The 18,185-nt window shown below is 37.8% G+C and overlaps 2 protein-coding genes across 2 annotated transcripts in view; one reads left to right on the top strand and one right to left on the bottom strand.

The window, feature by feature from the left end:
* Positions 1 to 5,438, top strand: part of KCNH7 (potassium voltage-gated channel subfamily H member 7) — a 242,720-nt gene extending 237,282 nt beyond the window's left edge. The window contains exons 14-16 of the mRNA XM_059820291.1: positions 104 to 272; positions 3,589 to 3,781; positions 5,172 to 5,438. Of these exons, the coding sequence (XP_059676274.1) occupies positions 104 to 272; positions 3,589 to 3,781; positions 5,172 to 5,438 (629 nt within the window). The remainder of the gene's footprint in view (positions 1 to 103; positions 273 to 3,588; positions 3,782 to 5,171) is intronic.
* Positions 5,439 to 15,424: 9,986 nt separating this feature from the next.
* On the bottom strand, positions 15,425 to 17,147 carry LOC132317432 (grancalcin-like). The gene is made up of 3 exons (XM_059820703.1): positions 17,008 to 17,147; positions 16,001 to 16,103; positions 15,425 to 15,453 (listed from the first exon to the last, which is right to left on the bottom strand). Exons 1-3 carry the CDS (start codon positions 17,137 to 17,139, stop codon positions 15,434 to 15,436), a joined length of 255 nt encoding a protein of 84 aa, XP_059676686.1. The 5' UTR covers positions 17,140 to 17,147; the 3' UTR covers positions 15,425 to 15,433.
* Positions 17,148 to 18,185: the final 1,038 nt, after the last annotated feature.

The following is an 18,185-nucleotide window of genomic DNA, read 5'->3' as shown; positions in this document are numbered from 1 at the left end:
AGGTTTTGAGAAACACTAGTAAGGGGGATGCTTGAGGGGTGCCAACCCCTCTCTGACAGCATGTATATGAAACTATACTTTTATATGGTTTCTTTTTCATCAGATATCACTGATAAAAGAGACTGGGAGCAGGAGAACATCCAGGAGTACCAGGACTCCCCAACTCAGTCAGCATTACCCCATGTTACATGGGGCATCTGTGAAACTGAGAGTGACTTTATATATGGGGAAGTGGAGAATCGATTAGATTTACTTCAAGAACAACTCAACAGGTAAAAACGGAGATATGACCAAAAAAGATATGTGTGAAGAAGTACATAATACAACTGATATTAATGATGCTACGGGAGGAATGAATTTGCACAGGAAGTTTCCAAAAGCATTCAGATCTTCAGAAGCTCAAAAGTATAAAAATATGCCTGATGGGACCATCACTTTGTTGTCAACATGTATTCTGAGGAGCCTAAATAACACCTAAGTTCAGTCTTCCAGATTCTTGGAAAATCCTATTCTGGGAATGCTGGGTACAAAATTTTTAATTCATTGCCAGAATATTCATGTCATTTACCTCTAGGTACCCACATTAGCTACTCTGAATTGCCTTGCAGAAGAGCCTTTCTCCTCGATTGACTGTTTAGGAGATCAACTTTTTACCAAAGAAGCTGTAGTGACACACTTAAACTTGTTAAATTTAAATCTTGCCTCACCCAGAATGCTGTTCCCTTAACAGTGATTCCTAGATATTTACATGTCCACAAAATGACAATTTTCAGTATCTTCAATATCTGAAGTACTTTTTCTTTCCTGGAGAACCAAAGTAAAACAGCTACCTTGTTTAAAAAAGACAAATTCCCTTTTTGATGCATTAACTTATTTTGCAACTGTATCTATAAGTAAGACATGGGAGTATGCAAAGGCAAAATACTTATACCTGTTACAATAGAAAACAGATGCTGTCTCTGTCAGAATCCATTATTACCTTTGCTTAATGAAATGTCTCTTCCTTCTCTCTTTTGCTCTCTGATACACCACTCTTTGCTGGCAGCTAAGCAGCATAGCTTATAGCATCTTAAAAATATGGTTACTGAATTTTGATCCTACATTATAATTTACCATGTAATTTCACTTAATTTTAAATTGCCCTGTGCTCAGGTCTGTGGCTTTTTTATTATTTTCACTCTGCAATTCCATTACTTTCAATATTTTTCCATGACAAATACTATGACACTCACTCAGCCCTAATTATACTTTATTAGCTCTTCACTGGCATTCTGTGCTGTATATTTTAGCAATCAGTTTAAAGCCAGGTTAACTGCATATTGCTTCCTTTACCTACCATAAGCCAATCAAACCATAGTATTATTCATGTCTGAATACTATATAGTACATTAGAAAGACACTTTAAACATGTAAATCCAAATTGCCATAATTTCTAATTGCAATAAAGTCGAGTAATCTAAGTAACTGTAAATGTCATATAACTAAACAGCTCCATGTTCCCCATCAACAGTGCATAGTCTTTCAGTTTCTTTTCCTGAAATCTTAAGCTCTTGATACTGAAGTTATATCTCAAATCTACCCACAGTTTTATCAAATTCTTATGCAAGTTCTCAGTATTTTTTTTGAGTGAGAAAATATCACTGTTGCTGATAAACTAAGATTTAAATTGTTATGGATTTATTAAATCATTTTATTCTTTACCTCTTCTCATGTTTTTAAAGCTTTTTATGCTTTCAGGATTTTGGGCCTTCCTGGGTCTTCTATGAATGCAAAAGACAATATTCTATCCTGCTTATGTCAGATCTGATCTGCTGGACTAAAAAGCGGGGTCACTTCTTTCTGACCTTTTCCGTGCCAAGTTAGAGGCTTGGCATAACACTCAAATTATTAAATGGATATAGAAGGATGGAAAGCCATTGTATGAGGAATATGTCCCTAGAGCTATCTCTGTCTCTCCTCTTTAAGCGACTGGAATTTCATGGAGGCTGTGGGCCAAGCATCTAAGGTTCTGCTGTTTGTTCATTCTTGGGTGGCATGACATGGACTTGTTTTAAATTTTGGAGAAAGGAGAGAGAAGTTACATATGCAATGATGATGAATAAAGACTACCAGAGGCAGTCTGATTAGAAGCACTGGGAAACTCCCAACAAGAGTTAACAAAGTAAGAAGGGAACAATTTCCCAGTTAATTCAAAGCCAAAGACAATTGTTGATGCAAGTTCTCCAATGCTAAATCCCTTTTATTCACTGAGGTGCTAAAGCTCAGGTTTAGCAGATGGCAGCTCTCTGGATGGTGCCATGCTGCTGCTGCAGTATTTTCCCCTGTGGCATCAGCATCATGCTTGTGTGAGATCAGCACATTTGCAAGTAGCAAAGAACCCAAGGGAGCTGAACAAGAGGACGAGTAGGGTATGATTGATGGTAACCTCCAGGTTTGGGCCTTTCTTTATGAGAGCTGATGCCACAAAACCAGCTTCTCCTGATAAAGGAAGGAACAGCATCCTAAATATCCTTTGGGCATACATTTCAGATAAATTTCATAGATGCTTTTATACATAGATGACACAGGCAATGGACAACTCCAACATGATAAAAAATAATATCAAACATTGAAGCAGCTGGTAGAAGCAAAAATCTGTCAGCACAGGATCAATTCTGCTGCTGTAGGGAGCCCAAGTAGTAACATTCACAACATTAAAGGCTGCTGGCAAAGATTTGTTTACTCTGTCAGAAGATGAGTTGCAATACAGAAGGCTGTATATCTGTATTAGAGTCTGTCATAGCATGTTTTGTAGCCTTCCAGCAGCTGAGGAGACACCGTAGGCATTACCTATTACTAAGTTTGACATGGATCTTGGCAAGACCATTTGAAAATCATTTCAGTGCTATGGAATTCTAAGTATGAACAACATAAGCAGCTCAAGTGTTTCAGAAGTCATATACAAATTTATGAAAAGGGAAAAAAAGAGAAAGAAGTTACTAAATTTGAACATCAGATATGTTGACTTTAATTCTGAGGCCTGAATAAGTCTGAATAAATTTCCACAGTAAGGAGACTTGGGCTGTTGGCTTTTTTAAAGATCTTGAAAGCATCTTTCATTTTCTAACTGTGGAAAAACACAAATGTGGTTTTCTGCTTATTTCAGTGCATTTTATTAGCATTGGGAATGTCAGCATTAATTGTCAGATGCATCAGAAATAGTATCCCATCCACAGCCAGTACAAATCATTCCAGTTACAATGAAGACAGTACATTTATTCCAGTTAATTTCAACCAAAGACCTGGTCCCCCATGTTACTTTTTGTTGCAAACGTAAGGGACAGTAATGAACTCATTCTTAATGTAGCAAAAAGATCAGAGACAAGCATGCAGATACGTTCTGCAAAGGAAAGGGAGAGCCAGCAAGCTTTGGAAAGGCTCAGTACTCCCTCTTCTGTTCTTTCCTATTTAATACATGGTCATGTCATAACAAGCAATAGTTTGCTTTATTAATAAGCTGCAGGTCCCTCTTGAATGCATCTGTAATCAGTATGTTAAAACATGCCTATTCCTGACCATGAGTTAACTGATCTTGTGTTACTTCTCCAGGCTTGAATCCCAAATGACTGCTGATATCCAAACTATCCTGCAGCTTCTGCAAAGGCAGTCAACGCTCATTCCACCTGCCTATAGTATGGTGACTGCAGGTGCAGAGTATCAACAGCCAGCAATCCAGGTGATAAAAAAGCTTCAGCCTGCAGCATCAATTAAAACAGGCAGAAGTTTCAGTCCTTCATCTCAGGTATGTATATGTCCAATAAGATGAAAAGATGTTTGCTCATCTTTTTAGCTTATGATAGAAGAAATGTATACCAACCTAGGTGCTTGTTCACTAGTTTAAGGAATATGAAATTATTATTTTGACCTAGCACCTCCACAGTGGACTTAGATACCACAGTTTCAGAGGCCACATTTTCTGTGAAGGTTGTAGAGATCCATACAATGGTCTTATAATCAGAGTGATTTACTTAATTATCACGCTCTTCACAAAAGTTAGCAGAAATGGCAAATACTAGACATGGCTGCAAACCACAAACACTTTCCTAGCATCAGACCTGCCTGCGTGGGTGCATCTGCCATAGATCCCGTTCATGAAGTCCTGAGAAGCACCATGACTGTTTTCCTCAAGGTACAGGCCAGACAAATCCAGCTGATGCATGCAGCATGGCGGATATACACATATGGAAGTGGGACGGGCTAAAACCGTTCTTATGTCCAGTCCCTTGCTACTGCTGGAAATACAAACATACAGAGCTGTGACATACCTGTGTTTCACAATACATGTTTTCCACCCCAGTTCTGTTCAGGCAAAATTTGATGATTTTCCAAATTTGTTTGGGATTTCTGGAGTTTAACAGCTTGGGCAGAGATGTGGCATATTATTTCCAAACAGGCTGCTGCATGCCTAGGAATCCCAAATCAGTCACGTAGCATATGATAGTAAATCCAGCATGCTTGGCTGTGTCAGATTCCTCATGCATATGCTGGAACACATATGGGCACAGTAAGTCCAACACATCCAGAAGGCATCAGTTCGCATGCATAAAGATTATGAGGGCAGCAAATGCGCAGCAGTAGTTTCCAGAGGTTTAAACCCATCATGCATATACCTGCACAAAACATACACACATATCTCTGTCTGAACAGAAATATGGCCACCCTCTGCAAACATCAGCAGGCACACTGCACACTTTACAAAAATTCCAAGTTTAAAAGTGAAGGCAAACTGAGTGCTGAGACTGGAATCCAAATGGTTATAATGTTCAGAATAATGCAATTCCAAATAGATGTTCTGAAACAAAACCGCAAATTCAAGAATGCTGAAATCCATACTCTTAGATCAGGTCTCAAGAATATTCAGTCCTTGAGAAAGGGCTGTTCATATGTGTATCTTGATGTAATATAAGCAAGTCTGAGGAGGGGACAAGATATCTAGGCTTCTACAGTTCATCAACAGAATCACATTCAATTACATTAAATCAAATGTAGTGCCATGTAAAAATATTCCAGTACACTGCTTAATTTTCAAACACGGTTTTCCAGCAAACATCTGAATGTGCTAATTTTGAACAGAGTAAGAGCCTGGAAGAGACCGATTTAATTATTACCATCTTGTTTCTTCTCCCTTCCAGTGTCCTGAATTTCAAGACCTTGGAAAATCAAAACTTAAATCCAAAGAATCCCTCTCAAGTGGAGTGCATCTTAACACAGCCTCAGAAGACAACCTGGCTTCTTTTTTAGATCAAGAACGTGACCAGTCTGTAGAGTGTCCCCCACAACATTGTAAAACTTATCTCCAGCCAGTTAGGCACCCTTCCCTGCCAGAATCTTCACTAAGCACTGTAGGAAACTTGAGTCTTCATAGGCATGTTTCTGATCCTGGTCTTCCTGGGAAATAATACTTTTATACTATTACTTCACATAAAATGTAAGTGCTTTTAATGGCTGTTTTTCCTTTTTTTTTGTATTTAAATCCTCTATACTTGACTCAGGGGCTAAAAGGAATATACCATTATATGCAAAAGTACTGTATATTTTCCTAAATCTGAAGCTTGTAAGGTAAAGTTGGGCAGTTCTGATGTAAATATATATACACACACACAATAACTGTATGTTCCAAATGTAAAACTGCCAGCATTCTCAAGGCACCTTATATTTTTATTTTTTTTAAATAACATGCATGTTCTGAAATTACAGTTTACGTTGCATGGAGATTACCATTTACTGCTGTCATGGAAATAGTATTTTATTGTGGCTATGTCTTCAGAGCAAATAGGAGACCAATAACAATAATTCACGTAGAAAAAACTCCTACCTGACCAAGCTAAAATTCAAGCAAAATCTTCTTCTAGCTCACTTTTGAAAATTGATTTATCTTTCTTGTAGTGAGCTTTTTACAATAAATCACAATGATTCTGAATCTAGAGAAAGAATAAGGTAACCAAGTCTTCTGGGTTTGAAACAATTAGGACAGAGAAACCAGCCTCCTTCCAAACCAGTTGAAGTAGGGCAGCATTTTAAGAGACAGGCAAACTCTGCCACATGCTGGACCATAGGTCGCATCCACAAAACTGCACTAATTGAATAATTTGTTCCCAGTACTTTTTTTTTTTTTTTTAATTGCATCATAGAAGTTAGCTGTCATGAGCAGGAAGGTACTCTTCTGTCACACAAACATAATCAAATGCAATAAATCTAATTTCTGTATAATACAGAAGACTGTGTTCCTTTTGTTCAATACAAATTATTAACAATCTGTTTAATTAAAAAATACCCTACATGTTTTTGTTTTATAATTATTAGGGTGGTTGTTTGCAGTTATCTGTTTTTACTGACCGGCCCCTCTACAATGATCCTAGATAGGGTATATATGTATGTGGACACACACCTACACCACGCACACATTCCTGTATGTGTGCATGTGTGTATTTTATATATGTACATAAATGTGTACGTATGTGTGTATATATTTATATACACACAAGTGTGTGTATATACCTACACTTACATGTAGGAATATAGATATAGAGCTATATATATATATGTATATATGTAAAATCACTTTCAGGAACAATTGTAAACTTTCTTATTACAAAACAAGTAAACTTAGCTTGTGTCCAAAGCTGACTATGTTAGAATAAAATGATTTAAGGTCCGTAGGCTTTAAATACAGTATGTACTGTATGTGCATAATGCTTTGTGAATACTTAGATTTAATTTTATTAAAATATTATTCTGCTTCAAATGATGTGTTTATTTTAGAAGGAACTGACCTTTTTATTACTGTTTTTAAATATTTTTAAATGTTCACATGATTTTCTAATCTTAAAGCTTTAATGTGAAATTCCTCTAGGAAGTGAACTGGTTTCAGAAAAGCATGTAACCCAGTTAGTGCGGGAGCAGATAAATTTTAACTAAAACAAAATTAAACCCTCTGTTCTAAATCAGTGCTACAGAGTAATGCAATAGTGGTTGAGCCGCACATTAGTAGATACATGCATTATATGTTGGGGTCAGAACGATACACCACATTTTTAGTCATACCCAGCCAGTAGATAAACCCAAGGTGACTGAATCTTCTCTCATTTAAAGCTAGGGTGCATGTTGAGCTAGGGTCTGCTTTATCTTTGCATTTAAAGATACAAAAATTAATTAACTAAATACCTTTGTGAGTGAAAAGAGAAACCAAACCTTCCCGTACAAGATCAAATTTTCTTCTGCCTCATGTTAATGTTCGTTGTTGAAAGGCCCAAATGCCACAACGTGCTGACTGCTCTTCCTTCTACCACGACAACAGGAGGTCTGCACTGCTTAGTGCCTTGCAGGATCAGATCCTAGGTGGCAGCATCACTGGGCCAGTCAGAATCTCTGCCTGCTTATACTCCATTGAAACAGGAATGCTGAATAACAAAGTCAAATAGCTTCTGCTTTTTTTTTTAATGGCAAGCGTTAACAACTTCTGCTCTATCTCAGTCTAGTAATTAATATTAATGTCTGTTACAAAGAACAAGCTAGGACATTTTCTAAAAAATTATTTGTGATTATGCTACATTTAAAACAGTGTGGTATAAATTAAAAATAAAATTAATGAAAAAAGTATAATGGATGAGCATTACTTTACAAAATGCCTTTTGTCCAATTTCATCACGTGGTATTCAACATTAATGCAAAAAGACTGAGCAAAACAGGTGGACTGGGGAAGGAGTGTTGGGGAAGAGGAAAAGCAACAACTATTTCAATTAGTCCAAGTGAAGGAAACATCCATTACTCCTTTTCTTGGCTCAAAGAGGCTTTGTTCCTTCCCTTCTCTTTGTATTTATCAAGAAGAAAGATCTCAGATGAGGGCGACTAAGGGAGACCTTGCAAAGCTATAGATTCTAAGTTGCCTAGACATCTGCCATTGAATGAAGAAACAAAACATGAACAACTTGGTTGGCAATACTTTAACTGCCCCTTCCCTGCCAAAGAAAGATCTGCCTTCTCAGATACCTTCTTTTCTTGTTGAGGTACAGTGAAGCACATGAAGACCCACTGGTTCAAGCTTTTTTTCTTCTAGAGACAGGTTCAAATCGTTTTTGGAAATGTGTTAATTTTCTAAACAGCAAAAATTGTCTCTCCTATTTTTGATTTTTGGGTTTGGTTTGGTTTTTTTTCTGGGCAGAGTTCCCTTCAAGCCCAGTCTGTTCCTGACTTGATAGAAATGGGTCTGTGTTATCCAAATCAAGCTGGGAATAACATAAGGGTTGCATACCCAAACATCACAATACACAGCTGTAACATATCCATAGAGGCTTTCAGGAGATAGGTTTTGGCTTGCTTGAGCTTAGGAACACTCATCGATGTATACATCGTAACTTGTAGAATGAGAGAAGTATCCTGGAAATTCAAGAGTAGCTCATGTAGCTGAAGTATCAAAGCAATTGGGACAATCACTCCTTTTCAAGCAGAGGTTTAGATTGGATATTAGGAAATATTTCTTCACTGAAAAGGTTGTCAGACATTGGCACAGGCTGCCCAGGGAGGTGGTTGAGTCACCACCCCTGGAGGTATTGAAAAGATGTGTGGATGAGGCGCTTAATGACACAGCTTAGTGGTGGACTCAGCAGTGTTAGTTTTACAGTTGGACTTTTCCAATCTAAACAATTCTATGATTCTATGAAATGTGAGAAGTGAGATGGTACAAAACAGCAGAGATCTTCATGAAGTTCATTAGCTTCCACCAGCTGCGGGTCTAGTTCAATGTTTAAAGCAAACAATAGATTGTGATGCTTTTCAATATTTAAGCTGTGCAGCAACCTGCACCATTTGCATGTGCGTGTCCATCTACATGCACAAATTTACAGTAATACACATCATGTGTCTTCACCTATCTAACTCTGCTGTTTCCGGGAAGCATGTGACCAATTGCATGCCTTTCTCTCCTCTCATGTTCCCACTCAGTTCACTCAGCGAACACATGTTTTCTGGTCTCCCATCTCACAGCTGCTGAACATGGATGAATCTGTCATCCCTTTTCCTGCTGCAGATTGTGTCCCAGCAATCTCCTCTCTCTGCTGAGCGCAGGTCACTCATCAGAGCTTCCGTGTGACTCACCAACATTATAAGTAACATCCAAAAAGGTGGAAAGCACTACTTCACGTGGCCTCTGGCTGCCTGCTTAGGTAAAGCAACTTAAGTTTTGCCCACAGATGAATTCTGTGTCCTCCCGTTTGAGAGCTGCTGAGCTAGCCTGGACACAAATAGAATAGTGAGAGACTGCAATAGCAGCATAGCAGAAGGCATGATTCCCCAAATGAAAGTTGTACGTAATACCACACCTGCAGATTGCAAGCTTTGATGTTTCTACACTCTTCTGTTAAACATTCTTACACTGTAAACAGATGCCTACGCTAGTACTTAAGTTTTGACTCCTCATATGTTGGCTTACGTCAGAAATAATTAATTCCAATGGAGCCAGTAGTTATATGTTACTACATTTTTCATCAGATTGGGAATTGGTCTAGTGGGCACCTCCTCTCCATTCGTCTACAGGCTCTCTCTGTATATACACACAGAATGATTTTTTCCCCATATGCTGAGCTCAGTCTTAAACAGAGCAACAGCTTGTTATTTTTTACAATACTTCTGCAGACCCAGAAATTGGCTTTTGGATGTTTCCAAAATGGTTTTGTGGCATCAATAGTATAGTGGCATTTTCAGTATCACTGAGATAGTACAAAAACGTACTTTATTGAAGAAAACCTAAGAATTTTTCTCCACAAACACATCTGCATAGGTTCCTCATATGCACTGCATAAGCGTGATATATTCCAAGCTAGCTGTACCAAGAAATAACACATAGCAGTTTATAACTCATTGGTACACTGCCAACTTTAAATACTTGTCGTTAAATACTTTTTACATTCTGGGGGTAGTATTACAGACATTATTTTCTCCCTCTTACGTTTTTCAGAATCTCAAATTGATGGTATTTTGTCACAGCAAAAGCAAATGGCTTCTAAAAGGCTACAATTCCCAGAGTTCTTAGTTCCTGCAGAGTAATATAATCCTATTCAGTCCCCTGGAATTGACCAAAATTCAGTAAAATTTTGACAACAAGAGAAATTATGGAAATGAACAGGAAGTATTTTTGAAAAACCATTATTAATTATACTGACATTATACATGATTTTAGCATCTTCTGACTGTTACACATGAAGTTCTGCCACGTTTTGTTCATTAAGAGATCAGGCACAATTAATTTCTAGGTAGCAATGACTTAACTGATCAAAACACAAAAAATTGAAAGCTGCTGCTTCCAACAAATCTCACTGTTTCTAGCTAATAGCAAAGCTCTTTTAAGACAGTTGCCTTTGGAAAAACAGATTAACTTCATCTATGGACACTCCAAGCACAATTTCTAGTTAATTTAAGGTTAAAAAAAAAAGCCTGCATAGTTAAACTGACATCAAATGTTGATGCATGAAGCAGAAAAATCTGTCCTGATCAATGCAACTGGTTTTTCAGTTTTTTCATTCAGACAGGCTTTTAGAACAGGGTAGTTCTATTTCTTTTAGCATTCTTTCAAACTACATGAAACCAAGCCATTAAAAAAGTTTTAGTAAAACGTAGGATATCCACAAGAGCTCAAGGATAAGCCTCAGAGCCAAAAATAAACAGCAGATATCAAAAATTACTATCTTTTAACATCCTAATCCTTCACAGAAGGTTAGTGAAGACATGAGACAAGCCTCACAGAAGATAACTGCAATTCAAACATTAGCTTTTGCTCCCCAGTTTGAAACCTCTACTTGCCAGGTATTTCCAAGAATGAGAAAGTGGTGGCCTAGCAGATGAGATATACAAACTCACACAGAAGGTTTTACATTCAAGGAGGCAGTTGGCAGCAGCCAACCACCCCTCTTCAGATCTGATTCTCAGACTTTAATCTTCGCTTTCACAGAGACTGATACTTTTTTTTGATGCTCAGCACCCATAGCACTGAGCTCTTCTGAGAAGAAAGCAACGCTTGTCACTGAGCCCTGTTACCATACAGGCTATACGTTCACTGCACTACATCTGTTGCGAAATAATGAACTTTGCTTGTAGGAAATTGCTGCTAAACTAATCTCATGCTATCCTTGATCAAGTCCAGATTACTCCTGTTCAAGTCAAAGAAATAGCTGCCCACCACTTCTTGACAGAGATTCCAGACTCAGTATGAGCTAACAGTGGGGTACTAAGGACATTACAGTGACCAACAAAGCAGGAAACACTAACCTGGTGCCTACATTCATTAACAGGAGTGACCAAAAAGTTAATTAAAATGCACCTGATAAGCAAGGGCTGTGTGCTGAGGCTACTGGTTTGTTTGGTTTTTTTTTTTATTTTTGCTTGGTTTTTTGTTTTAAACTGTGAGTAATTTGTGACCCTTTATTCAAATCCATACCATTATTTGCAGCTGCTGCAAATGGTTGCAATCATGCATTCAACAAAGTTTCCAGAGTTGGGTGGAGGTTTTTTTCCCCCCTCCTTTTTTGCACACAAACGAAAATGCAGCCTCGATGCTCCCTATTTGTTTACTCTTACCTCATTATCACTAATGCAAACCCCACTGAAATACAGAAGGATGCACTTGTTTGATCTGGACTATCTAGCAGCCATGCACGAAGAGCAAGGGACCAAGTCTCACTTTCAAATTTAACATCAAATTGTTAATGAAAATACTGGTAAATCGTAAAATTTATTCAGATTGAGGACAGACTACTTTCAACAGCTGTCCAGACACAGAATTAATTTTTAAGTAGCTTCTTACTTACTTGGAACAAAAAGAGCATGCCGAAGGTCCTTTAACATGATTACTCTGAACCTAAAATTTCCTTCAGTTTTATTAGGAATGACAGGTGCTTATATCATACAGCAGTCCCGGTGTCACTTATATACTACATCTACTCTCTATACATCACTTTTTTTTCCTAGTCTTGAAAAAGAGTATGTTACAAGTTAAGCTTAATGGGAGAAAACCAAACAAGATCCACAGAATAGACCACATATGAAAATCAAGACAACACTGAGTTTTATCAGTGCTACTAAAGGAGCATGTCCCAGAGCTTGTAATTGCATGAAGGCATCACTATGGCAAGCTTACTCTTCTCACTGTACCTCTATGTATAAGTAGTAGATAGAACTGCATTATTAATGAGAAACATTTTTCTTTATCTAGCTACTTGGGGGGGTTTTAATGCCCCATTGGGAAGTTCTTTGATTATTAATGAATGCAGAATATGACTATTCTCTTTGGAATGGAAATTAGAAGGACCAAATTAAAGCCTCCCACAGGAAGCATTTGCCCCTTTTATGCATTATTTACATTTTCTATACTGAAACTTTATGATATCATAAAGTTGGAAATACAAAGAAAGTTTTGAAAACTTAATCTAGATAAATACTTCACTATTCTGAGCTGTAGCAAATCCTGTTTGTGTAACAGGTTTTTGTATAATGCAGTTAAGTTGTTATTTTCCTTTCAGAAAACATCTCCTGGAAAATTGTTTACTGTACAAATAAAAGCACTTGTACACTGCGCATATATTCAGTGTATCACCATGAAAACTTATTTCCAAGAAATCTAAATATGCACAAATAAATGTAATGCACTTATTTCAGTCATAAGCAACAGGATGTGAACATTTCATTTGTGACTGACTGTACTTTAGTTACTATAATGCAAACACCACTAACAGGGACCCAAAAAGTTTGAATATATCTCTGTATCAAAAACATTGAGGGAAAAAAAAATTAATTATATTTAGTAGACTTGTAACACCATGGGAATAAATGTAAAAGCACAGGATTACACAGGACGCACCACTCACTGGCTTGAAGCACACAGAATAGAGACACAAAATTAGACCTTTTCAGAAAATCCTAGGCACACAGCAATCTTCACGTATCATACTGACCTCCATCCCTCAAGTAGAACTGGAAGTTATATCCGTATCTACTCCCTCTAACTTCACTGAGGAATTCAAAAACCTAAGATAACTTCTAGTTACAAAATCTGGGTAATAAAGCTGACAATTGCTATCCATTGAGGCCCAAATTTTCACAAAATATTTTGATCAAAAGCACTAAGTATCTGTCTTCAACCCAGACATTTGTTGCTTGAGTAATTTTCTTTTAGAGAATTTAGAGTGAATCACGGAATGGCTTTACCATACAAGACCTATTCAGCAAGTAGTATTACTCATCTGGATGAATAGCCATTGAAAGCTTTTGAGATAAGCCGATCTCTTAAAAAGAAAAAAAATAAAAAACCAACCAACCAAAAAAACAAACAAAACGAACAAAAAAACCCAACACCCCACCCCCCACCCCCCCCCCCCCCCAAAACCCACAACCAAAACCACCACACCCACAGATGTCCTTGGGGAAAAGCCTTAGGTGGAATTAAAAAAAATACAACCAGTTGAAGGCCATTCCAGCTGTATTCAAATAGTATTATCTCAGCTTGCCTCACAAAAAAACCACTGTATTGCAGCAAGCTGGAACAGTAAGAAAGTTTTACCTAGAACATTTTTGTTTTTTAATGGAATCCACTGATCTAGTTTCTCCAAACTAGCAGAATTTTTCAGAGTGTGCCATCTGAGACAGTATGGCACTACCAATGAAAAAAACCACATATAGCATTTAGGGTATCTGATGTTTTATTTGTGTAAGCAAGCTACCCATTTATAAGACACAGCCTATTATGTATGACCATAAGCCTTTCATTAAGCTCTTGAGCTTAACACAGAAATTTAAGCATGTGGAATTATGTATATACAGATTAAAAAAGCCATGCTTCTGAATATAGTAAAATGCAAAGAATATTTATTGCTGTGAATCATGCACTTAAAAATCAAAGTATTCATTCAAAGCGCATTGTCTTATCAAGCGGGAAGATTAAAAACTCGACAATAGCTTCCATTCACAGCAGTTCTTCCAAACATGAACTTTGCCAGGCTGGTGATCCTCTTTTCCTCCAGCAGCTGGGCACTCAGAATGCCATGGTGCACTGCAAGAACTAGAAGAGGAAGTCATAGTCAAGTCAGTGTTTGGAGATTTTGGAAGTGTGACAGTTACACTAACCATCAATGAGATTCAAAAGGCAGGGCCTACTTCCATCCTGACAGATGGAGGGACCCACTAGATGAAAAGCATTCACAAAATTGTATGAAGAGATAGTCAAGGCTGTTTCTGCTTTTGGATTTTTAGCAACAAAACTGACTCCCCAATCTCATATAGCTCAGTATTAGCTATAGCATGTCCAAAAATTATTTAGTCAGCTGAACAGTTCACATCTTGCCACCTACAATCTACCAATAACTTCCACAGTCTACTGTGGTGAACCAGCAATCACTTCCCATAGCAATAAAGAGTTACACCACTAACAAGCAGGACTATTCACAGTAATAATCTGCAATAGAATAGAAGAGCAGTGAGTACCAACTAAAGAATTACACTTACAATATTAAGATGTAAATTCAATTATACATTAATACTAAGATAAATCATTTTTACAGGTATTTTGATGATTTCATTACAGTTGCATGCATTAAGTTAAACATACCATCAGGAATGATGACCATACCTTTATCTTAATTTTCCTTTTGAGAAACTATGAAAGTTAATGGAAGCTCCGATTTCTAATGTTCATACTGCTGGTGGTCAGCTTAACGTGAACGAAGCCACTCTGTAAAATTACAAAATGCAAGACATGCAAATCAAATAAAGCAGTTATACAAGTAATACACCCCCATAACCAGTATCTACACCCCATTATAAATGCTCAAACAAATCTAGTATTAAGAGTTATCAGTTTAGAGAATTTAAAATTCAAGTTTCTCATAATCACCAACAGGTTCAAACTGATACCAAGATTCCACTAAAGTCCTAATATGTACAAGATATGGATATCATAACTCCGCAAGTTTCTAAACTGAATATGAAAGTGTAATTAAAAAAAAGATTAAGAAGTTTGTAATTGGTATTATTTTTAATAATTAGTTTCAGCAATGACAATGACCATGAATTCATTTTTTTGAATCCAATTTAAAAAAGAAACAAAAAACATTCAAGTAGCCTGATACTAAAAACACCCTTGTTTTTTTTAGTCTACTACAGAACCAACTGATAGATTAACTTACTATCTTGGAGTAGCCTCCTTAACATCCCCATTTAATACGAAGGGTGACAGAATTATTAGGCATAAGAGTCCAGCCTTCTCAACTTTGCACCTCAGAAGGCAAGGCAGTGCTGGCAACCTCTCTTTAACATTGAGCTATACCTGCCTGGCTGCCATAGCAAAACACTCAGTATCTTACAGTAATAGGTTCCACTGATTCCAGACTGCATTAGATATCTCTGCAGTTTTTCAGCATCTACTTCTCCATCCTATAGAACAAACGCACGTATTTGTTACAGTTGACCATTCACATTTAACTTGCAAAAAATAGTAGTGATTTTTAATGCACTAGATTACCTGTAGCGATACCTAAAATGTTCTTACATTGTTAAATAGTCACTGTAAGAGAAGAGCAACTGATCTAAACTGGAAGCAGTAAGCAGAATTCTCTGCTTAAAGCGTATCAATGGCAGTATGCAAGTAAACAGGTAATTAAACATCCACTAAACGTATTCAAAAACACTACAAAGTTACAGCATTTTCTAATGTAGAATTTACACATGAAGATAATCAGCAAGTTAATTAAAATTATGACACCTTTGTTTTCAATACTTAGTACCCAAATTGTTAGCATTTCCACTTTGAAATAATTTAATAGATGTTTTTCCTTTTACCCATCAAATCTCATCTTGTTATTCACCTAGTGCAGGGATGTTAAGCAGAAATAGAAGCACTGGAGTCCAGAGCCTATGCAATTTAAAATATAAAGAGAAAAAAAAAAAGCGCCCCTCTAATCTAAAATAGAAGGTCACTCACCTGTAACTGGAGATCTTCCAATACATTGCTTCTGTAGATCTATGTTCTTGAGAAGGTGCATGTCAACACCACAGAAGCCAGAACCATCTTGTAACCTGTGGGGCTGCGCACATGACCTCTGCGAATCCTTGCCACCTTCCATTGGTCTTTTTCCCCCACATTGAACTACAGAATTCCCTGACTGTTACTCCTTTTAACGCATGACATTGCAGTGGTCATATTGCCACCTGTAACTAGTGTGAATGTTAACACAGACTCTTGGAATACAACAACTCCTATCACTATTAACAACATAATAAAAATACCTACAGTATTCAGTACTTCCTTTTTTAAAAACACCATGTAATTTTTCAAAACCAGCACATCCCATACATACCTACAAAAAATAGATTTAGTCTCACAACATTCACAAGCCCACCCGCCACTCTAAAAACTGTATGATCTTAAAGAACATAAATGTCAGATTTAGAACCTCATGCCAGAAGAAGTATCTTGCAAAACACACAACCATTCTGGAGACTCCAGTTCCTTGGGATGCTAACGTGGGAAGTTTTATGTCTGCATTATACTTTTCTAGCCAAGCTCCATACACAGTACAGAACAAAATCAATCAAAATCCTAGTCTCCAAAGTTTCACAACTGGCTTTTAAGGTTATCTGCATACAGAATTATAGCACTAAAATGTGTAATAAGGTACAGCAAACCTAAAGAAGAAACACTGTTTCAAGACGGCAATGAGAATCTGAACGTGAACCACCAACATATTTTGATTAATTTTAGCTTATTAAACAGCAGCATGTCTATCAAGTCTGTAGTACTGTAAACTCTACTATCAACTATAATTACAATTATTGTTGAACACTCTATATTTTACCCGAAGAGGAATGATTATGACTGGGAACATTATGCCAAGGTATTTCTACTGAAGAAAAAAAGGCACCAAACAAAATGTTACTAGTATTGTTTTCACAGCTGATTATATAGCTATATTGTTTGTATTACCTTACCTGTCCAGTAATAGCACTGAAGTAAGTCAAAATGGGGTCAGCAGCAGCAGAGTAAGTACCAGCATATGCAGAACATCCAGAGCGTGCACCATGAGGCGTATTTGGTACTGCTCCTGGCATTGGCTGTTCCATTGTCACTGGCATTCCAGGCGTCTTGTCGTGGTTTAAGCCCAGCTGGCAACCAAGCACCACACAGCCGCTCGCTCACTCCCCCCAGGTGGGATGGGGGAGAGAATCGGAAGAGTAAAAGTGAGAAAGCTCGTGGGTTGAGATAAAGACAGTTTAATAGGTAAAGCAAAAGCCGCACACGCAAGCAAAGCAAAAGAAGGAATTCATTCACCACTTCCCATCGGCAGGCAGGTGTTCAGCCATCTCCAGGAAAGCAGGGCTCCATCACGCGTAACGGTTACTTGGGAAGACAAACGCCATTACTCCAAATGTCCCCCCCTTCCTTCTTCTTCCCCCAGCTTTATATGCTGAGCATGACGTCATATGGTATGGAATATCCCTTTGGTCAGTTGGGGTCAGCTGTCCCGGCTGTGTCCCCTCCCAACTTCCCGTGCACCCCCAGCCCACTCACTGGTGGTGAGAAGCAGAAAAGGCCTTGACTCTGTGTAAGCACTGCTCAGCAGTAACTAAAACATCCCTGCTTTATCAACACTGTTTCCAGCACAAATCCAAAACACAGCCCCATACTAGCTGCTATGAAGAAAGTTAACTCTACCCCAGCCAAAACCAGCACATTCTCCACCCCTTATTCCATACCATTTACGTCATGCTCAGGTCTCACACTATTCAATACATTCTCATTAACTATCACCCCCCTTCCCATCCTTTGATAGAATACACATATACCATTCCCTTAGTCTATGGACCACCCCTGTAAAATGTCCATAAATATCCGCAAATGTCCACAAAATGTCCATTGAGTTCATTTGGTCCATCACTTTGGGCTCCATCTGTTATGGTGGTCACTCAGGACAGGTGTTGTATTGCATGGAGTTTTTGGGCACCACAGCCAGCTCAGGTGGGGTCACTGCTGCACTTGCACTGCTTCTTGTAAGGCTTGTCCTCCAGTGGTTCAGGTGGTTCCTGCTACAGTAATTCCTGTAACATGCAACTCAAACTATGGGTTACAACAATTTAAAGGTATTTCTATTACAATCTCTACCCCAGTC

Source organism: Gavia stellata, chromosome 8, assembly GCF_030936135.1.
Source record: "Gavia stellata isolate bGavSte3 chromosome 8, bGavSte3.hap2, whole genome shotgun sequence".
Lineage (NCBI taxonomy): Eukaryota > Metazoa > Chordata > Aves > Gaviiformes > Gaviidae > Gavia > Gavia stellata.
The sequence above is the reverse complement of the archived record's forward strand: the minus strand, read 5'-3'. Positions and strand labels throughout refer to the sequence as shown.

Coding starts and splice junctions, on each gene's coding strand:
- LOC132317432 (XM_059820703.1), bottom strand. CDS start 17,139: ATGGAACAGCCAATGCCAGGAGCAGTACCAAATACGCCTCATGGTGCA. Junction 16,104..17,007: donor TCAGTGCTATTACTGGACAG/GTAAGGTAATAC, acceptor TCATGTGCGCAG/CCCCACAGGTTACAAGATGG. Junction 15,454..16,000: donor TGGAAGATCTCCAGTTACAG/GTGAGTGACCTT, acceptor TTTGTTCTATAG/GATGGAGAAGTAGATGCTGA.